The 20,608-nt window shown below is 37.8% G+C and overlaps 1 protein-coding gene across 1 annotated transcript in view; it reads right to left on the minus strand.

The window, feature by feature from the left end:
* The window catches only part of LOC126188302 (uncharacterized), a 270,067-nt gene extending 252,497 nt beyond the window's left edge, over positions 1–17,570 (minus strand). Inside the window, exons 1-2 of the mRNA XM_049929898.1 lie at positions 17,505–17,570; positions 16,102–16,209 (exon numbers count right to left, since the gene is read on the minus strand). Of these exons, the coding sequence (XP_049785855.1) occupies positions 16,102–16,209; positions 17,505–17,510 (114 nt within the window). The 5' untranslated portion in view covers positions 17,511–17,570. The remainder of the gene's footprint in view (positions 1–16,101; positions 16,210–17,504) is intronic.
* Between the last annotated feature and the right edge of the window lie 3,038 nt (positions 17,571–20,608).

Below are 20,608 nucleotides of genomic sequence, written 5' to 3' on the forward strand. Positions count from 1 at the left end.
CCAGGTTCTGTTTACAGCATCACGATGGTCGCATCCATGTTTGGCGACATCGCGGTGAACGCACATTGGAAGCGTGTATTCGTCATCGCCATACTGGCGTACCACCCGGCGTGATGGTATGGGGTGCCATTGGTTACACGTTTCGGTCACCTCTTGTTTGCATTGACGGCATTTTGAACAGTGGACGTTACATTTCAGATGTGTTACGACCCATGGCTCTACCCTTCATTCGATCCCTGCGAAACCCTACATTTCAGCAGGATAATGCACTACCGCATGTTGCAGGTCCTGTACAGGCCTTTCTGGATACAGAAAACATGCGGTGTGTTCTTTCCAAGGCATTTGTTTGCATAGATCATGATTTTTTTAAAACTCAAGTTTTATGGAATTGATAGCTTTCCACACAGCTGATTTGAACCACACTTGACAAACAAAATGCAATGCTGTGCTGTGTAATTCAGACAATATCAGAAAGGCAGAAAATTTTAGTGACTTGCATGGAGGGGGGGGGGGGATCACGAAGGGAGCCCGCACAAGGTTCTATTTTGGGTCCACTCCTGTTCCTTATATATGTAAATGACCTTTCACTTAACATTTATAATAAATCCCATTAGAGAGAAAGCAAAGCAGCAGAAGTGTTTGTAAATGATATTTTCCAAAGAATTATTAAGTGGTTCTCTGAAAATGGACTACCCCTAAATTTTGCAAAATAAAACACACTACATTCAGTTCTGTACAACAGTAATAGCTACAATTCAAGTAGTACATGAGCAGGTGTCACTAAGTAGGGTAGAGTGCTCCAAATTTTTAGGTGTATCTATCGATGAGAACTTGAACTGGAAGAAGCATATTACTGAGCTTTTCAAACAAGTAAGTTCAGCTGCTTTTGCTCTTTGTGTAATTTCTAATCTTGGAAACAAATATATCAACCTCCCGACATATTTTGCATATTTCCAATCAATTATGTCATATGGAATAATTTTCTGGAGTAACTCATCACTTAGGGAAACAAAAAGTATTGATAACACACAAGCGTGCAGTAAGAATAACATGTTGTGTTCATCCACAGACGTCATGTAGGTACCTCTTCAAGAAGCTAGGCGTTTTAACTGTGACATCACACTACATATATTCCCTAATGAAATTAGTCATAAATAATCCCTTACAATATAAGAAGAACAGTAAGCATCTTACCTACAACACTAGAGGGGAAATGACCTTTATTAAGCATAATTAAAGCTGTTAATGGCTGAGACAGAAGTTCAATACTCAACACCAAAAATTTTTGACTACTTGTACAATAAATGGACTAAATAGGAACAGGACTAAAAATAATGTGTTTATCCTCAGTGTTAACACTAATCATGTTTACATGTCCTGTAAACTGACTTGTTCCACATCATTTCAATAAAAATAATCGTTCAAATGATCTATGGAACATGTAACTAATGGTGGTAACTGACAACTGGAGTAGTTGAGTGATACGACAATGAACAGGTGTAACCAAGCTTAATCTCCGATTCCCCGTTGCAATGGTAACTGTCATGCATGTATGGTGACAGCTATTTTAACACTGCAGCACCTGTAAGGGGTACAAGACATGGAAAATCAGCAAGTGAGAGCAAAGTGTTCTATTCCTTTACACGCAGAATAGATTATGCATCCAACTTGTTACAAGCACACCACATTAATTCTTAAGGCATATCTGTGTATGTCCCTGTCTAGTGATTTTTTTTTCACTTAAATATTAACAATCTCAAATTTCCCACACATTCACTGTAGCTCTTGGTTTTGTGAAATTTCACAAATCCTTTGGAATTCATCATTGAAAAAAGTTGCCCAATGACAAGTGTAAAAAATAAAAACTGTTCAAAGAATGTGGCAAAAATTGGCAAATTAAGAATGTAAAATGTTATCATAAGCAAAATAAACAATGTAACAATACATGATTTCCCTAAATCGCTCCAGGCAAATGCCGGGATGGTTCCTTTGAAAAGGCACAACTGACTTCCTTCCCCCTCCTTCCCTAATACGAGAGACCAATGACCTTGCTGTTTGGTCTCTTCCTCCAAACAACCCAACCCAGATTCCTAATTTAATGCATTTTACTACTATAATAATTTCTACAAAGGTAATTCCAGTTGTCAATAAACTCTAAAAAAAAGCTGTTTACTATTTTCTATTCCTTGACTTTGCAAAAACTCAACAATTAATACATTAATGGAATGAAGCAGCTTATATATATATATATATATATATATATATATATATATATATATATATATATATATATATATATATTTATTGTACCTGATTTCCCTCACAAGGGACACCTTTGACCCCAAACACTCAGAACCACACAAAACCATGCTTAAACTAACACTTGATCATAAAAACAACGCGAGTCTGTGTAATTTCCATTCAAAACTCTGCACTTGTCTGCAAGCACCATCAGACGGTGGCATGTTGCAGCTGCACTAACTAGCACTTAAGTTGCATGAATTGTATAGCTGCAGTATGACTGTGTCTCTTTGAGTGCTCGCATCTTTGTTACTGCTAAACTATGTACCATCATGAAGAAAATTAATCCTATGAATGAGGACCAAATATTAGGAACAAAGTTGTGATATACTGAATATAGAAATGAAATCGGAGTCAAGAGTAGAGAGTTTGCAGGTACACTAATTCAGAAACATACTGGGGATGTCAACGAAATACATGACGTTAGGCTGGATAGATATACTGATTTTTGAAAAAAGAGACAGCATTGGTCGTATATTTTTCTATTGCAAAATCGATTTTCTGTCACTGAGTGACCATCTTCAGTGCTATATTGTATAACAAATTGGGATGCACTGTTGTTACTAAGCTTACGGCAATCACATAGAGTCTATGTGATTGCCGTAAGCTTAGTAACAACAGTGCATCCCAATTTGTTATACAATATAGCACTGAAGATGGTCACTCAGTGACAGAAAATCGATTTTGCAATAGAAAAATATACGACCAATGCTGTCTCTTTTTTCAAGTATACCTGTTACCTGGTCGTAGTGCACAAGACAACATGGAGTCGCCAATCAATATACTGATTTTGAAGGACAGGAAGAACCTGAACCTGAAGGTGACTGTTCCAGCAGTATATGACATTCATCTCCAAAGTTATAGGAGCAGTCCAGTCAAAGTGAGTACAAACTATCTCAGGGTGTATACGTGGACAAGGAAAAAAAAATCCCGGGTTTTTCCCGGATTTCCCGGTTAAAAATACACTTTCTCCCGGGTTACAGCACATTTTCCCTTATCAATCCTTTGAATGGTTATGGTTTTATACACGGGCGTACAATTTTCCGGCACTTTAAAAAACGAAACTCAGGGAAAAAGACACGTTTTGGAAATATCTTTGATGTGCAGCAACATCTACGCTGCGTATTTTTTTATTACGAATATATACATTAAAATTCCACCAAACGCCCCATGCTACTTTCCCAATCATTGAAATCGAGATTTCGATGCACTTTTGTAAGCTGTTAGTAGCTCATGTCACGTGATCTAGCCAGCCGATGACAGCGGATATTGAGAGCATAGGACACGTGATGTAGTCAACTAACAGCAACAACACTGTTAAGTAGCACGAACACAAACAGGGAAAGTTAATAGTTTAAATTGGTTGGTTGGTTGGTTTGGGGAAGGAGACCAGACAGCGTGGTCATCGGTCTCATCGGATTAGGGAAGGATGGGGAAGGAAGTCAGCCATGCCCTTTCAGAGGAACCATCCCGGCATTGGCCTGGAGTGATTTAGGGAAATCACGGAAAACCTAAATCAGGATGGCCGGACGCAGGATTGAACCGTCGTCCTCCCGAATGCGAGTCCATTGTCTAACCACTGCGCCACCTCGCTCGGTAATAGTTTAAATTAATATACTTCGTGTTGCTACAAGAAAAGAAAAGCTTTCACATATAATATTGGTCTCAAGCTGCAAGATAAGCTAAGCTTTTGCATATATTGTTGATCTTTTTTGTGGGTGTTACACTTTAAGATATATCACACAAATGTGCCAGAAAAGTTTTTGATGATGACATAAATGTCTGATCTTCAGGGTTCGAAATTCTTCTAAATGGCTCGTCATCAAAGAGTTGATTTTTAAATGAGAGCCATATGCTCTGTGATTTAATAAATTAATGGTACATTCTTCCACATAGTGCAACTTACGTGAAAGGGTATTTACTTTGAAAGTAACGCTTTTCAAACCACTATTCGCAATATTTTCCCGCGACCTGTTAGAAACAGGTTAGTTTCAGCAGTTGCCAGAGAGCACAGGTAACAGGCGACACAGCACTTGGGTAGCTATCATGACGTAGGGAGACCGTATATACTTATGTGTAAAACATTCAAAGATCATACATTATGTCATAAAAGAAACATGATATCAAAGGATAATGCAAGAGCATCAGAATTTCGTGAACCATATTAAAATGTGCACATTTAAAGTGCATACTTAAAGGGCACATTCGTATGTCCAGATTCCCAATGAAGTAGACCTTGACCTGATATTAAACTTTTCAGTGTGGGTTTCGGGACGTAAATTTTCTTGGAGCACCAGTACACTGTATTATATCATGTTTGGTTCTTTATTATGGCATAATGCCATACGTGCTAGAAAATGAAAACATGCACTTGAAATGCAGCGAACAGTTGAAACTAGCCAGTACTGTGGAATCAAACATTTCGTTTCAAATACATTGACTGCCTCTGCGGAAAAGGTTAACAAGAGTCAAATTTCTTTAGCAAACCGACAAAAATAACTTCACTGTACTGCAAGGCGATTAATGCTTGACTGTCAGAAAGGTGGAAATAAAATAAAATCTGAAACTAATGACATATTTCAGCCTTCTGTAATTATGTGAATGTGTTTTAATTCACTTGATAGCTCCCGGCCAGATATATCCTTTTTGTTTTCATTTGACGTGAGAGTAAACGAAGGAGAAACAGCAAAATCACTGAATGTAAACACGGGTCACGTGGAGACTACCAACTATAACTCAGACTGCTCTGCGCATCAGCCCCGGATCTACGACATTGCGAACCGGGTCAATACTACAAAAACCAAATTTTCAAAATATGTTTACCTTGTAGCGCACATCTTTCTGAAAAGTCTGAAACACAAAACATATGTATTCGAGGAAATGTAAGACATTATTTGGTCTAAAGTATGCCAAAGCGCAGTGCCACGCCTCTTCATAAAGCATTTTTCTACCGCACGTCCAAACTATATTCAGGAGAGCGGAAATTGAAATATCCTGTGGTGCTTCTCCCGCTCCCAGTCGGCCGGTTTGACAGCCTGGCCCTCTTTAAAAAAATCTAGCAATTAATAGTGGATGGGAACTCTTTATTGCCTATTAGTTAATAACTTACTGTTTTGTGTGACATAAAATTAAATATAGGATATATAAAACCAATACTGACAAGAGATACGCAAGAAATAATACATTTCTTCAAACCTTAGCTCGTAGCTTTTTTCTCTCTAATCTAGCTACAGCTTTACATGGTGTGCTTTCCTTTCTACAAAAGAATCTATTACTTCATTGAAGTTCGTCAAACGTTCTGCTACATGAAAAATCGAAATGTCGTTATCTAATACTGAAAAAGCTGTTAATACAAATAATACCCAAGACTGGTGTGGTTTCTCGATCTGATTACCTCTATTTTGTCACTGTCTGCTGGATAAAACAAAATAGTCCTTTCTAATATGGCAGCACTTTTGTAACACACCAAATAAACGAGACTGTTTTGGCACAAATGCCCATTTTTATAACACGACAGAATATAATTCATGAAGTACCAATATCAAATGCCTATTAGCCCTACTACAAGCAAAAAATTTTATGTTAGGAAATAGTTTCACATTTCATTCATACGCACCAGCTTCTCAAGCATGAGATCGAATAGTAGTATTACGAAATTTTTATATAAATTTGGAATCGTCTTATTCTTCCATTATTTGTGTGATGTCCCCGTTTCTTCTCCTTCCTCGTTCTAACAAACAATCTTGCCATCACCAATTCTGTAGCTATTGCTGCCACTGTCAAAATTTGTTCGCCGATTAACTTCACTAACCCTTCCAGAATCACAGGTTTAGTTATCCCGCGATTATTTTCCGGTTAGGCATTATTACATGTTCGAACAACACGTTTTCCGCATTACTTCCAGGATAGAACTTAAGCGGCTACTAGCCAGGGACTGTACTGCTGGTCCTTACTAGTGTAGCGATCTGGCCAAAACTTTTCGGTCAAAATTTTAGTTTCCTGAATACACAGAGAAGATAATACGTAAACTTTCTCACCTGTTATGCCTGTCAGTCATTTATTTCCATTCTGGTAGTCTGAATCTATAGATTTCGCTAGTAATTATAACAATGCTGATCATTCGCAAACCCAATCAACCACATAATCAGACAGCGGTTGGCATTCATCCTTTCAGTTTTACTCCGCTCAGCTCGTATAGCCCCGTCCCCTTTTGTCTGCGGAAAGTTTATTTCTAGAAGCAACGAGGATTCTCCTGACAGAGACATCGCGTACAATAAGCATGCATTCAAAAGTCAACTTATGATTCATTCAGAAATCAACCTAAAATGTGTCCAAAAATGTTCAAAAACCAACAGGGAAGCGTTTCAAAATCATATGAATAATCGATAGACAAACTTGCAATGGATGCTAAGCGCTTTGTGAAACAAGTTTTTTTCCTCAAGAATATGAATTTGGCGTCCCCTTTTCCCAGTAGCATCTAGCTGCTTGCTGCGACTGCTTGCACAGCCAACAGCCACATTCCTGTAGCCAGAAGCAGGAGAATCTACTACTCAAACATAACTCAATTGCGCATGCGCACGAGCCTGCATGTAACTGCTAAAACAAATCGAATGTAAACAATTGCGACTTCACGCTCATTGGAGGCAATTTCTTGTTATGAAGCACTGCATAGTCTTCCTAAAGCCTTTGACACATTTTCATTTGGCAGACGCTTGCATGAGCACTGTGTGTCGTCGTTGGACATGGCACATTTCCTTTGCAATTTAAGTTATCTTCATTTTTTTTTTCTCTCGCTTATGTTTTATTGTTCAAGTATTATTCTGCAGTAGCGGGATACAGTAATATTCTTTGTTAGACTATCGGTTCTTACCTGTCAAAATTACAAAAATTTAACTGAAAACTAAAACAATGAAAAATTCCCGGAATTCTAAAAATATCCCGGGTTTTGCCTGGTTTTCTCCCAGATGAAAAAATTCCCAGTTTTTTCCCGGATCTCCCGGGTGGTATACACCCTGTATCTCCACCCAAACAGTTGAGGTCCAGCGTATTAGAAGATACTGATGATAGGATAGTAGAGAACATTTCTGAAGACTATCACAATTGTGGTTTCAATTCCTCTAGCAAATTACTGTATATTTAGGCAGATAAGATGACCTTCAGATAAGAAAAAGTATAAATTTTCACCAAAGATATATACCGTATTTACTCGAATCTAAGCCGCACTTTTTTTCCTGTTTTCGTAATCCAAAAAACCGCCTGCGGCTTAGAATCGAGTGCAAAGCAAGCGGAAGTTATGAAAAATGTTGGTACGTGCTGCCACAACTAACTTCTGCCGTCTAATATATGTAGCGCTACGCAGACATGCTTTGTAGACACAAAGATAAATACTGGCGCCAAAACCTCTGCATCAGTAAATAAATTACAAAAAAAATAGTGGAAGACGATCTTTTTTTCTCCGCCGCGAGTTTCGACCACTGCATTTTCATACATTATCCAACGAAGTAAATACAAATTCCGTATTGTTCATCTTCGAATGTAGCACAATTTCAGTGTACTACGAAAATCTGACTGGCAAGACTGCTTGGGATGTTTGTCAATATGGCCAACTCTACGTTCTGAATTTTTTCCTATCTGTGAGAAGAGATGGTTGCTAATAGGAACCTGATGAAATTTGAATCACATACAGTATTCTCTTCACCATAAGAATAATACGAATATAAACATTTTGCCATGTATTCTTTCATGTTTGCTGCTATCTCATTTAAATCCTGTCTGCCTAATAAACTACGAAACTAGAGTGAGACAACAGCAAACGCGGAAGAATATACGTATCGTGTCATGTTTATATTCGTATTATTCTTATGCCTAATAGTGATACAGTCAGAAATGAAGCACGGCAAGTGACTAGATTTTTAAATCTAAGATGACTAATTTCTGTGCAGAATTTGATGTAATAAAGAAGCGGCCGCAAAGATTTTCAAACAGAGAAAAATTTTCGCCTAACTCTCGTTCAGAACATGTTCTATCATACGCAGTCTATTATTTGATTCTTGTATTATCAAAGAAAGCAGCAGTGTAAGTAACAACAAATAGCAGTCTCTTGCCATTGTTTCGCTAATGAGATGATTCCTCTCTTTTTTTTTAATTGTACGCGGCGGTAGCGCGCACAAAAGCAAGCCATGCCGCGAACCGCGACAGGCCGTAAACACGCACTATCAGAATGCGACAAACAATGCATGACACAGTGCAGTAATGCATTTTCATCTTAAGAGTGACGCAAACACCTATAACAAAGAAAACGGCACTTATCAGATCAAAGCAAAATAAGCAATCGATTCAAACCAGACGAAGCACGTGAAAAAGGAAGGGTACCCGTATAAATACGGACGGAGCGCCTGACGCGTAGCAATGGCTACGTGGTAAAGCTTAACTGCTAAGCTTACGACTCGAACCAAACTACTGTAGCTGTATCGTCATTCATTCGACCTAAATTGTGTCTCATATTACAATGGACCAACTTTGTTTCGATTTGGAGGTGCGGCCTAAAACTTTTCTCTCCCCTTGAATTTCGAGTCTCAAATTTCATGTGCGGCTTATATTCGGGAAATTTTTTTTTTTTTTTTCCTTTATTTCGAGTCTCATTTTTCAGGTGCGGCTTAGATTCGAGTGCGGCTTAGATTCGAGTAAATATGGTAGGTTTACCATATACCAACCCTATATGATCTCCACACTATCAACGACCTGTAAATTTAGTTTAGAACAGCGATCATCAAGGGCAATAATATGCATACTGAAGCGGGTAATATTCTTGAGTCATATCGGGTATTCAGTTTTGTGGAAATATCCACTCTGTACTACTAAACAATTGGTACGGTTGCACACATCATAAAGCAAACACCTCCTTCAGCTTTGTTACAGTTTTCCCTGTAGAAGCACATGCTGAATAACGAACTCTTATGAACAGCTAACGAGTACTGTTGTAGGCTGAGTTGTGTTTTCGAACAGTTCATACTGTAAGTGTTACCAGCGTAAAATTTGTAAATTACGTGCCTAATGATGGCTCCGACAAAAAGAAGAAAATACAAAGAAAGATTAAAGTTAAAGGTCATAAAACAAGATAAAGAATCAAACAAGTGTGCTGCAGGAAGGGCTTTCGATATAACAGAGTAGGTGGTAAGAGATTGGTGAAAGAATGGAGATCCATGCAAAAGTAGGTTGGTGCAATTGTTTCATAAACGGAAAAAATCTGATAATAGAGCAGAAATTACTTAAAGATCTTGATCATAAAGTTACAAGTTTTCATAAGTCTGTTATTTATATAAGGCAAAAATACAACTTTCGATTATCTCTTATTGGAAATATGAATGAAACACCCATGAACTTCAATATGATAAACAACAGAATTGTGGAAACAAAAAGTGTAAATACTGTTCAACTCAGAAGTACAGGCCATGAAAAAACCAGCTTTACAATAGTATGAACATGCATGACAGACTGAACAAAATTAAAACCTATGGTCACTTTCAAGTGGAAAACCATTCCTAAAATAAAATCTCCATCTGGCATTTTTGTACATTTTCACGAAAAGGGTTGGATGGACAAGAATCGTGTAAAATTGTGGATGGAAAATATCTGGCAGAGACCACCAGGCAAGCTACAAAATCAACCAAGTTTGTCGGTGTGGATACGTTTCGCAGTCACAAAACTGAGAATACCAACAATCACATTGCATGAAGCAATACAAAGACCGCTCATATACCGGGTGATTTGACTTCAATGTTACAACCTTTAACTTTTCTCTGAATAAACCATTCAAAGACCACATGTGTGAACAATAGGACAATTGGATGATGAGTGGCCAAAAGTCACATACAAAAGATGGCACTATATGGACTGCATCACTTAATTTGAAACAGTTAACGCAGAACAGGGAATCAGCGATCATAAATCAGTTACTGCATCGATGATTTCAGCCGGAAATAGAAATATTAAAAAAGGTAGGAAGATTTTTCTGTTTAGCAAAAGTGACAAAAATCAGATTACAGAGTACCTGACAGCTCAACACAAAAGTTTTGTCTCAAGTACAGATAGTGTTGAGGATCAGTGGACAAAGTTCAAAACCATCGTGCAATATGCGTTAGATGAGTATGTGCCAAGCAAGATCGTAAGAGATGGAAAAGAGCCACCGTGGTACAACAACCGAGTTAGAAAACTGCTGCGGAAGCAAAGGGAACTTCACAGAAAACAAACATAGCCAAAGCCTTGCAGACAAACAAAAACTACTCGAAGCGAAATGTAGTGTGAGGAGGGCTATGCGAGAGGCATTCAATGAATTCGAAAGTAAAGTTCTGTGTACTGACTTGGCAGAAAATCCTAAGAAATTTTGGTCTTATGTCAAAGCGGTAGGTGAATCAAAACACAATGTCCAGACACTCTGTGACCAAAGCTGTTTCACAGAGGAAGACTGCACTGTAGTTCCTTCTCTAGACTGTCGCACAGATGACAAAATGGTAGATATCGAAATAGACGACAGAGGGATAGAGAAACAACAATTAAAATCGCTCAAAAGAGGAAAGGCCACTGGACCTGATGGGATACCAGTTCGATTTTACACAGAGTACGCAAAGGACTTGCCCCCTTCCTTGCAGCGGTGTACCGTAGGTCTCTAGAAGAGCGTAGCATTCCAAAGGATTGGAAAAGGGCACAGGTCATCCCCGTTTTCAAGAAGGGACGTCGAACAGATGGGCAGAACTATAGACCTATATCTCTAACGTCGATCAGTTGTAGAATTTTGGAACACGTATTGTGTTCGAGTATAATGACTTTTCTGGAGACTAGAAATCTACTCTGTAGGAATCAGCATGGGTTTCGAAAAAGACGGTCATGTGAAACCCAGCTCGCGCTATTCGTCCAAGAGACTCAGAGGGCCATAGACACGGGTTCACAGGTAGATGCCGTGTTTCTTGACTTCCGCAAGGCGTTCGATACAGTTCCCCACAGTTGTTTAATGAACAAAGTAAGAGCATATGGACTATCAGACCAATTGTGTGATTGGATTGAAGAGTTCCTAGATAACAGAACGCAGAATGTCATTCTCAATGGAGAGAAGTCTTCCGAAGTAAGAGTGATTTCAGGTGTGCCGCAGGGGAGTGTCATAGCACCATTGCTATTCACAATATACATAAATGACCTTGTGGATGACATTGGAAGTTCACTCAGGCTTTTCGCAGATGATGCTGTGGTGTATCGAGAGGTTGTAACAATGGAAAATTGTACTGAAATGCGAGAGGATCTGCAGCGAATTGACACATGGTGCAGGGAATGGCAACTGAATCTCAATGTAGACAAGTGTAATGTGCTGCGAATACACAGAAAGATAGATCCCTTATCATTTAGCTACAAAATAGCAGGTCAACAACTGGAAGCAGTTAATTCCATAAATTATCTGGGAGTACGCATTAGGAGTGATTTAAAATGGAATGATCATATAATGTTGATTGTCGGTAAAGCAGATGCCAGACTGAGATTCATTGGAAGAATCCTAAGGAAATGCAATCCGAAAACAAAGGAAGTAGGTTACAGTATGCTTGTTCGCCCACTGCTTGAATACTGCTCAGCAGTGTGGGATCCGTACCAGATAGGGTTGATACAAGACATAGAGAAGATCCAACGGAGAGCAGCGCGCTTCGTTACAGGATCATTTAGTAATCGCGAAAGCGTTACGGAGATGATAGATAAACTCCAGTGGAAGACTCTGCAGGAGAGACGCTCAGTAGCTCGGTACGGGCTTTTGTTAAAGTTTCGAGAACATACCTTCACCGAAGAGTAAAGCAGTACATTGCTCCCTCCTACGTATATCTCGCGAAGAGACCATGAGGATAAAATCAGAGAGATTAGAGCCCACACAGAAGCATACTGATAATCTTTCTTTCCACGAACAATACGAGACTGGAATTGAAGGGAGAACCGATAGAGGTACTCAGGGTACCCTCCGCAACACACCGTCAGGTGGCTTGCGGAGTATGGATGTAGATGTAGAATGTTTTGTGTGATTTCATGATCAAATCATGGGAAAAAGTGAAAATGGAAACAGTGATTAAATCAAAACATTCTGGCAGATTAAAACTGTGTGCTGGGCCGAGACTCAAACTCGGGGCCTCTGCCTTTTGTGGGCAAGTGCTCTACCATCTGAGCTACCCAAGCACGATTCAGGTCCAGTCCTCACAGCTTTACTTCTGCCAGTACCTCGTCTCCTACCTTCCAAACTTCACAGAAGCTCTCCTGCGAAACTTGCATAACTAGAACGCCTGGAAGAAAGGATATTGCGGAGACATGGCTTAGCCACAGCCTGGGGAATGTTCCCACAATGAGATGGAGTGTGCGCTGATCAAGTCGTACGAACATACTCTTCTAGATGCACGTTTTCCAATCAAAGATGTAATGTTAAAGATATTACCACCGAAAACTATTAAATAATGCCAACCCCTTGATGTTTACTTCTTTCGGCAATATGACCTCCGTTATCAGAAAGACTTCTGACTTTGTAAGACTACAATGTGCCAAACCACAAGTAAAGATAAATGATTTCGTCATTAAACTTCACTCTGCAATTTACGATCGATATTCTGCACTGAAGTATACGCCTATTTTGCAATGTGGCTGGCGAAAGGCAGGCTTAACACTGGCACTGACATACCCATATCATCATTTGAAAATGTAATTAGTGTGGCTTCTGATATTTAACTGCTTGAATGCTAAGAGTGACTTTTAATGTAAAAATGTGGCTGTAGTGAGGTGTGCACACTGTTCTCTCCACTTTTTTTTAACCACTCCTGGACTACCAGATGTGGAGGATGTGTGTGTTCTACACTATTGTAATTACTTTAAGCAGAGGGTACTGATAGGAAATTTTACTTTTGTTTCTCTTTATTAAAATGTCGCTTTTGGTAGAATGCAAAATAAAAGAACCTAAAATAAATGTGCTTCAAAACTATAAAATATGTGATGAACACATCAACAATACGATATGTCTTAATAATACCTTCAAAGCATTTGCAAAAAATGTATTGCATAGCATATTGGTCAAGCAAAACATGAGATGTGGGATAGTAATAGGCAACATAAGATATACAGTATAATTGATAATTTACAAACTGCAAGTTATTACACATAGTTTTGAATACTTTTTTCCTTGTTATACGAATTTGATCTGCTCCATACAATACCAATGTATATTGTCTGTGGCTCCAATAAACACTATAATTACTACTAATTCTAATCTAACACTATATCTATCTACATTCTACGAAAACAGAGTGTGTATTAATATGAAAATAAAAATTGGTGACTGGAGATGAAATAAGAGAATAAATAGGTTTCATTCTCTGTGATAGCCAATTTTTCAATTTCTTCCAGCACTATTGAAGCAACATGTAAACAGTGTAGTAAGTAGTGAGATTGATACTAAACCAGTGGAGTAATCATCACGCCTAAAACTCATGGCAAAGGGACATCTGACCCTTCCACCCTCCATAATTAATGCAGGTAGTTACAGTAGTGTTATCAGTACATAACTACAACACAACTTATAAGTAATCCCTCCTCCTGTTCAGAAACCACGACATTAACTTAACAATTTATGAAGACATATCAAGATGGTATTACAGGTCTCTCACCACTTTACAGAACTGAATTCATAGTTGTAACTGCAAAAATTGAGGAAGAGCTAACTGATAAGTGTATCACAGAGTCAATAAAAAGAGTTGAAATGAAGATGTTACTGGGTATTATCACTGACTGCAAAATAAACTGGTGTCTTCATACAATAAACCTTCACAAGAGACTCAGCATCAATTTTTGCCTGACGTATAATCTCCGAGAGTGGGAATTTAAAACACTATGAAAGCAGCATACTACGGATACTTACATTTCCTAATAACATATGGAATTATCTTTTTGGGGAAACCCATTACTAGCAAAGAAAATACTCTTTGCCCAAAAAGATGTTACGAATAATGAGATGTATAGATTGTAGATACCTTTCTGGCAAAAAAAAAATTCTTACTACTACTTCCCAATACTTATTTAAGGAAATAATGAATCTTATGAATACAACACAAGGAAGAAGCATGACTTCCACAGTGATCTTTTAAGGATGTATGTTCACCTTTGTCTATATAAATTATTTATTTCACAATTACAATTTCAGTCTCTGGGCCATTTTCAAGTGGTACTGCAAAAGATTTTGCTTCGGCACATGTCAGACTTTAAAATCTTCTGAATGTATATATGTCTGAGAATTTTAAAGTCTGACATGCACTGAAGCAAAATCTTTTACAGTACCACTTGAAAATTACCCAAGGCCAAAATCGTAATTTTGAAATAATTTATACAGTCAATTTCAAATATGTCATAATTTAAAAAATTCTACTGTGAACCCTGACCACGAGAAGTTCCACAGTGATTGTCAAAATCTGATAATGCTGGGGAAGGGTGTGCAGTACAATGGCAGTAAATTTTATAACTCTCTCCCTCTGGATATTAAATGAAAATTTGATAACAAGTCAATGTATATGGATCCACTTACACTTTTCTTCTGGCAAGTTCATTTTACAGTTTGGAAGAGTTTCTTAGTCACAATGAAAAACACTCTTAGAAATATAAAATTTATGTACTCCTTAATGTGATGTACAACGGAACAATACTGCAGATACTCATGTTATATACGTAGTTCTGTTCATTGTTTCCACTGTATGCAGTAACCTGTCAGTACATATAATGCATAATTTAAATGTAATCTAGTATAACAATTGTCTCTTTTGTAAAATTATTACTTATGTACCAATTTGCTTAGAAAGATCACACATTGTCATATAAAATGAAGAACAAAATAAACCGACTGACCACTACATCCTCATGAGCTTATAAAGATAGATCACTGAACTAAGAAAAAATTGAACCAAATTAAGTACATAAATCACCACAGCAAAAAAAGTACAATAGTGCACGGTCGAGTGCAATGCAAGTCACTAACAAAATTTTAGATGGAAATCCACGGAGTCAAAGTGGCAAGACGTCAGAACTAGATTGACAGGAGAAGTCATGGAGGGCTACACAAAAAGGACTGCAAGGGATGTAAGGCTCGAGCATCGGAAAAAAAGAAAAAGAAGTAGAAGTAGCAGTAGTAGTAGTAGTAGTAGTAGTGGTGGTGAGATTAACAATGACACTACTAGTCCATATGTCGACATACCCCTCTACAAAATGGTATCAAGTTTTTGAACAGTTTACCACATTACATAGATAAGTGTGAAATAAAAAAAATGAAAGCGACAGCCACTCCAGGCAAGAGAAAGAAATAAGAAAAGCGAAAAGATAGACATTCAAGCAACACACAGTAATCCCCCATGTCAAAATTTCAAATGTGTTACAAAATATTTTTAAACACCCATGTCTAAATTAGATAGTTCACAATTTACTTCCCTCTATATATATCTATTACTTGAATCGGGATTTGAAGTGTCCATTTTTAATAATGAGTAAATAGTATATCCAGAAAACGCTTTTGTGGATAAAAAATTTCATGTTCCCACACACTGGAGAGTATGGAAGATATCATTTGATCAACACAATATGCCTAAGTGTGCGCAAAACAAGTACTGTTTATATAATTATATCTATGTATTACTTTCATCAGTAATAAGATCTTCAATTAAAAAATAAATCATGCTGACAGGTTCTACAGTTGGTACAAGCTGCAAAATTAAGATTGCTACTGCTATTACCAAGCAATAGCTCACACACCTGAGTGAAATCGGAAAGTGTGCCACTGAATGACCACAGCGGATAACCTCCTGACACAATATTTTCATCCATAATTTTGCCTCGCATATCTTTCCCATTCTCTTCACACTGAAAAATGAAGCAAACATCTTAACTCACTTGTGCCATATTAATCTTCACACCAAACAAGACTGAAAAATAAAGTTTTCAGAAGGACAATTAATTATTTATCTGCATATCCTTAAAAAACGTACTGGAAGAGAATGAACTGTTCCTAAACTACAAAAGTAAACTAAATTAGTAAGCATACACAAAACCATAACTCCAGTTTAATCAACCAATTCATACCATTCACAGCAAGTAGGAAACGAATAAATAATACCCATAAGAAAAGAGACACTTTTCATGCAAAACTGATCAATTTTATTAAGGTTTACACATACAAGCTCATGAAATTGTATTTACTTCTGCACATGATCTAACCTACTAAAATCACATGGTCGGCTAGCAAACAAGTGCGTTGCCACTTCAATTTTGATACTGCAACCATCGTTTGAAAGTAATCTTCCTGCAACACTCTGCATGTGTCAAAATATAAATCTGATTAAAAATCCAGAACAAACACTATCACTCGTATCTATTACACGTGAAACCCAAAATCATTTCACCTGTACTAACCGTACCATTCATTGTATTTCACATCTTATACTGCAATTTTCATCCACTGGCATCTAATCCCGCACGTTTCCTTTTTCAAACAAGTGTATCGATGACATCCGTATTACTTTTTCACCCAGATGACAGACTGTTCCCTACAAAGATACTGTTAACCAAATATGTGACCGCCCACGTCATTCTACTCCAGCATTTACTGTTTTCAAAATTATCACAAAATATTTTGAAGCAATGTTTGCGAACAACTACAAAAATCCGCGGCAAATAAATTTTTCAATTGTATTCTTTCTTGCGCGGAGTGGTACGTACTCAAAATAATACCGCTTAGGTCAGGTATGAAAGTAGGTGGGTTCCCCTACTTACAGGGAGTATCTCCGTAAGAAACAATAACTATTTAGATATGAATTACGCATGTATAAATCATTGCTCTGTTTCCGTATATTCAACAATGACTAAGATTACGACGTACAGTACTAGAACATCGCCATTGTATGAATCCAACAATACCAATTCCCACAGTTTACTTAGTTTAATAACTGGCCGAATGGACTTATCGAAGACACTACGCACAACATTCTAAAAACCACAATCCAAGCTGCTATTTAATAGGCTCGTTTCTACAATGCGTGAAAACCCAAAAGAAATCGGTTGCTACCGCCAATGCTCTAATTCGATCATACTATATCCAGAAGTCCACCACACCCACTGAAAACTATATGGCAAAAAAAATGACTTAATTTTTTGCTCACCTGCATTTTACGCACTTGAACAATGCCCAATGTCGTGTGCAGCTCTACAGCTTATTGCAACATGTTGCAATGGTACTTCCGCCACTTTCCAAATGGCAACGAAACTTCCAATTAAAAAAAAAAAAAAAAATCCATTCGACAGAGTTCCTGCAACAATACCATGGCACTGACGAAGCGATAGTTGTTACAACAACAACAAAAAAGCTGAATGAAATAAAGTAACACTTTTTATTACAAACCGACGTGAGTTAAATAGCGCAATAAATGTATATTTGTGGTTATGACTTATACAACTAGAGAAGTAGCATTGCAATTATGCTTCTTAATGTCGACTGAACTGGTGTTTCTAAATGTCATAACCATTTCATTTTCGAAGAATATATCATGCGCTTGAAAGTCCATAACTCATGTGATGGATCGTGCATTCCTCTATAAACAGAAACGAGAAAGTTAATTAATTTCTATCTGCATGACACTGATTTCAAGGATAGCAGACACTAACGTATCGTGCTACAAGCCAACCGAAATTTGTATTTCTTGAGTCAAATACATACTTTACAATTAGCATTTCAATGTATTGCACAAAGGCATCAATTTAATTATTTTTATATTGGTATAGAAAACCAGAAATCGTCAGACAACATGATTATGAGAGGTACCATTCTAGCTTGTTTCCCCGATTTATACCCAAATCATCTCTGACGAAGGTTAATAAAGATCGCTTTTACAAGACGACGACAAATGTCTCGCATAACTGTGTTAGTGCTCTATCTTAAATTACTTCGATGTTTAAGGGGCATTCTGTTCCTTCAAATTCTCCTTAAAAAGAACGACACCTATACAGACAATGGAAAACAATATTATCCGTACTGGGTCCGTATTTTATGATTATTGCACATTGTACAGTACCATAATAGACTGATTCATTGTACAATCTGGAGCAGAACCGTAGTCTAAACAAAAGCATTAATTAGGGGCCTAAAAGAACTGTTAAGTTATTACTGAAGGAACATGTAACAACAGTTGTGGAAATCTAAATGATCAGCAGCCTCAGACAACTGCATGCGCCTAGGCGGAAGTATAGAGGATGGCGGTGCACAGGAGTGTAAAATTGTCATTTTTGATGTAAATGAGTTGGTTAGCTTCGTGACATGGCACATTTCAGAGCTAAATTTTATAGATGACACGAAAAACTCGAGAACTGGTGGGTTATCCACTCGTTTCTGGAAGTGTGTGATAATTCTGTTCTGTAATGAATAAAAACACTGTGCTCCAGACTGCTAGGGGGGGGGGGGGGAGGGTTGGTGCCGCAAATCGGTTCCCACCCACACCCTCACCTTGCCAATACAACATACAACATGGATACGCCAAAGCCCACATTTGGGGTGTTTTCTATTCACAACATCAATTTGATCAGCTCGCTGTCTTTTCTTACTTTGTTTTCTAAATGCACACACACGCAAACACACACAGACTCTCTCTCTCTCTCTCTCTCTCTCTCTCTCTCTCAAACACACACACACACAAACACACACACACACATGCACGCAATATATATCCACAAACTGAGTACAAGTGCATAAGTAGTAGCTGATGGGACACAGGCCTGAGTACAAAGAGGCCCCAACCCCATCACAACATGTCCCACTTGCTTATAAGGAAAGTCCTGCAAGCATATATGATTTGTACCAATAAGGCACAGTCAAATAACCACCCACATATTATATGAGGATGTGTCCAGGTCCAATTTAAGAACCAGAGGAATAAGTGGCCTCTAGGAACATCAAGTCCGCAGCTCGTGGTCTCGCAGCAGCGTTCTCCCTTCCCGAGCACATCGTTCCGGGTTCGATGATCGGTGGAGTTAGGGATTTTCACCTGCCCCAAGATAACTGGGTGTTGTGTCGTCTTCATCATCAACATTCATCCCGATTACAGTTGAAGGAAGGCAATGGCAAACCACCTCCTTTAGGACCTTGCTTAGTACTGCGGTGTGGGTCTCCTGCATTGTTCCCCCATGCTCTGTCAAGAAGCATGGGACTTCATTTCCAGGTACATCAAACTGAGAGAGGTACCAGAAGCAACCACGTGCAAAATTTGTATACTGGGTACAGATATAAGTACTTTCAGCATATGGGTATAGTAGAAACTAAGAGCAATTAGCTACAAGTGGAGAAAGAGCACTTAACTGTTGTAGACCTATACGGACCTCCTAGTAGTAGCCTAGATATTTTCCTTGAAGTTCTTTATGACCTCATTTTTGAGACAGACAGTGAAAAATGAAACACAAATGGCCAAGTTAACATAGTACTAATTGGAAATATTGATGCTGATGTGCTGTCTATTGACTCTAGCTCAAAAATTGGTATGCTAACACTAACTTTTCTGATAAATAAGCTCACTAGAGAGGTTAATAGCATTAAATCATGCATTGACAACATAATAACCAAGATGTCTCACTTCAGATACAATGCATCAGTACTAGAACTTGCCATTTCTGACCACCATGCTGTACAGGTACTAATAGAAGATAAAAATCTTCATAGTAGAAGCAAAAAGAAACATATGTCACAAAAATAACTGCCAAGATGAGAATGTTTAATATCTAATTAACACGTTAAAAAGTTTAAAATGGTATGAAAAGAACTGCATTACTTTCAGTGAATTTGTATCAAATTTTTATTATAGCTTCACTTTCTCATGGCCAGACATTAACATGCCAGTAAATGACTACAAAAAATAAAAAATAAGTAACTGGATATACCACAGAGCGAAAACAGCAAGAGAAAAACTTAAACTTTGCCTGTTTGCAATGCTACAAAATACTAATAATAATACGGTAAATACAGAATTTAAAACTTATCATGATTATTACAAAGAACTACCGCTAAAAACTAAAAGTAAATAAGTAGCCACAAGATTAAGAAACTCTACTAACACTGGCTTAGCTGTTTGGAAAGTTATAAGTAGCTTTAGATATTGTGAGGACCAATCAATTTGTGTCCTTACCCTATACTATGAAGAGAGTATCATTAAATAGCAATATCAGATCACAAATTTTTGAGCAAGTACTTTTCTCCTGTTGGAAAATCCATCAATGACCGTTT

Source organism: Schistocerca cancellata, chromosome 1 (assembly GCF_023864275.1).
Source record: "Schistocerca cancellata isolate TAMUIC-IGC-003103 chromosome 1, iqSchCanc2.1, whole genome shotgun sequence".
NCBI classification, from domain to species: Eukaryota; Metazoa; Arthropoda; class Insecta; order Orthoptera; family Acrididae; genus Schistocerca; species Schistocerca cancellata.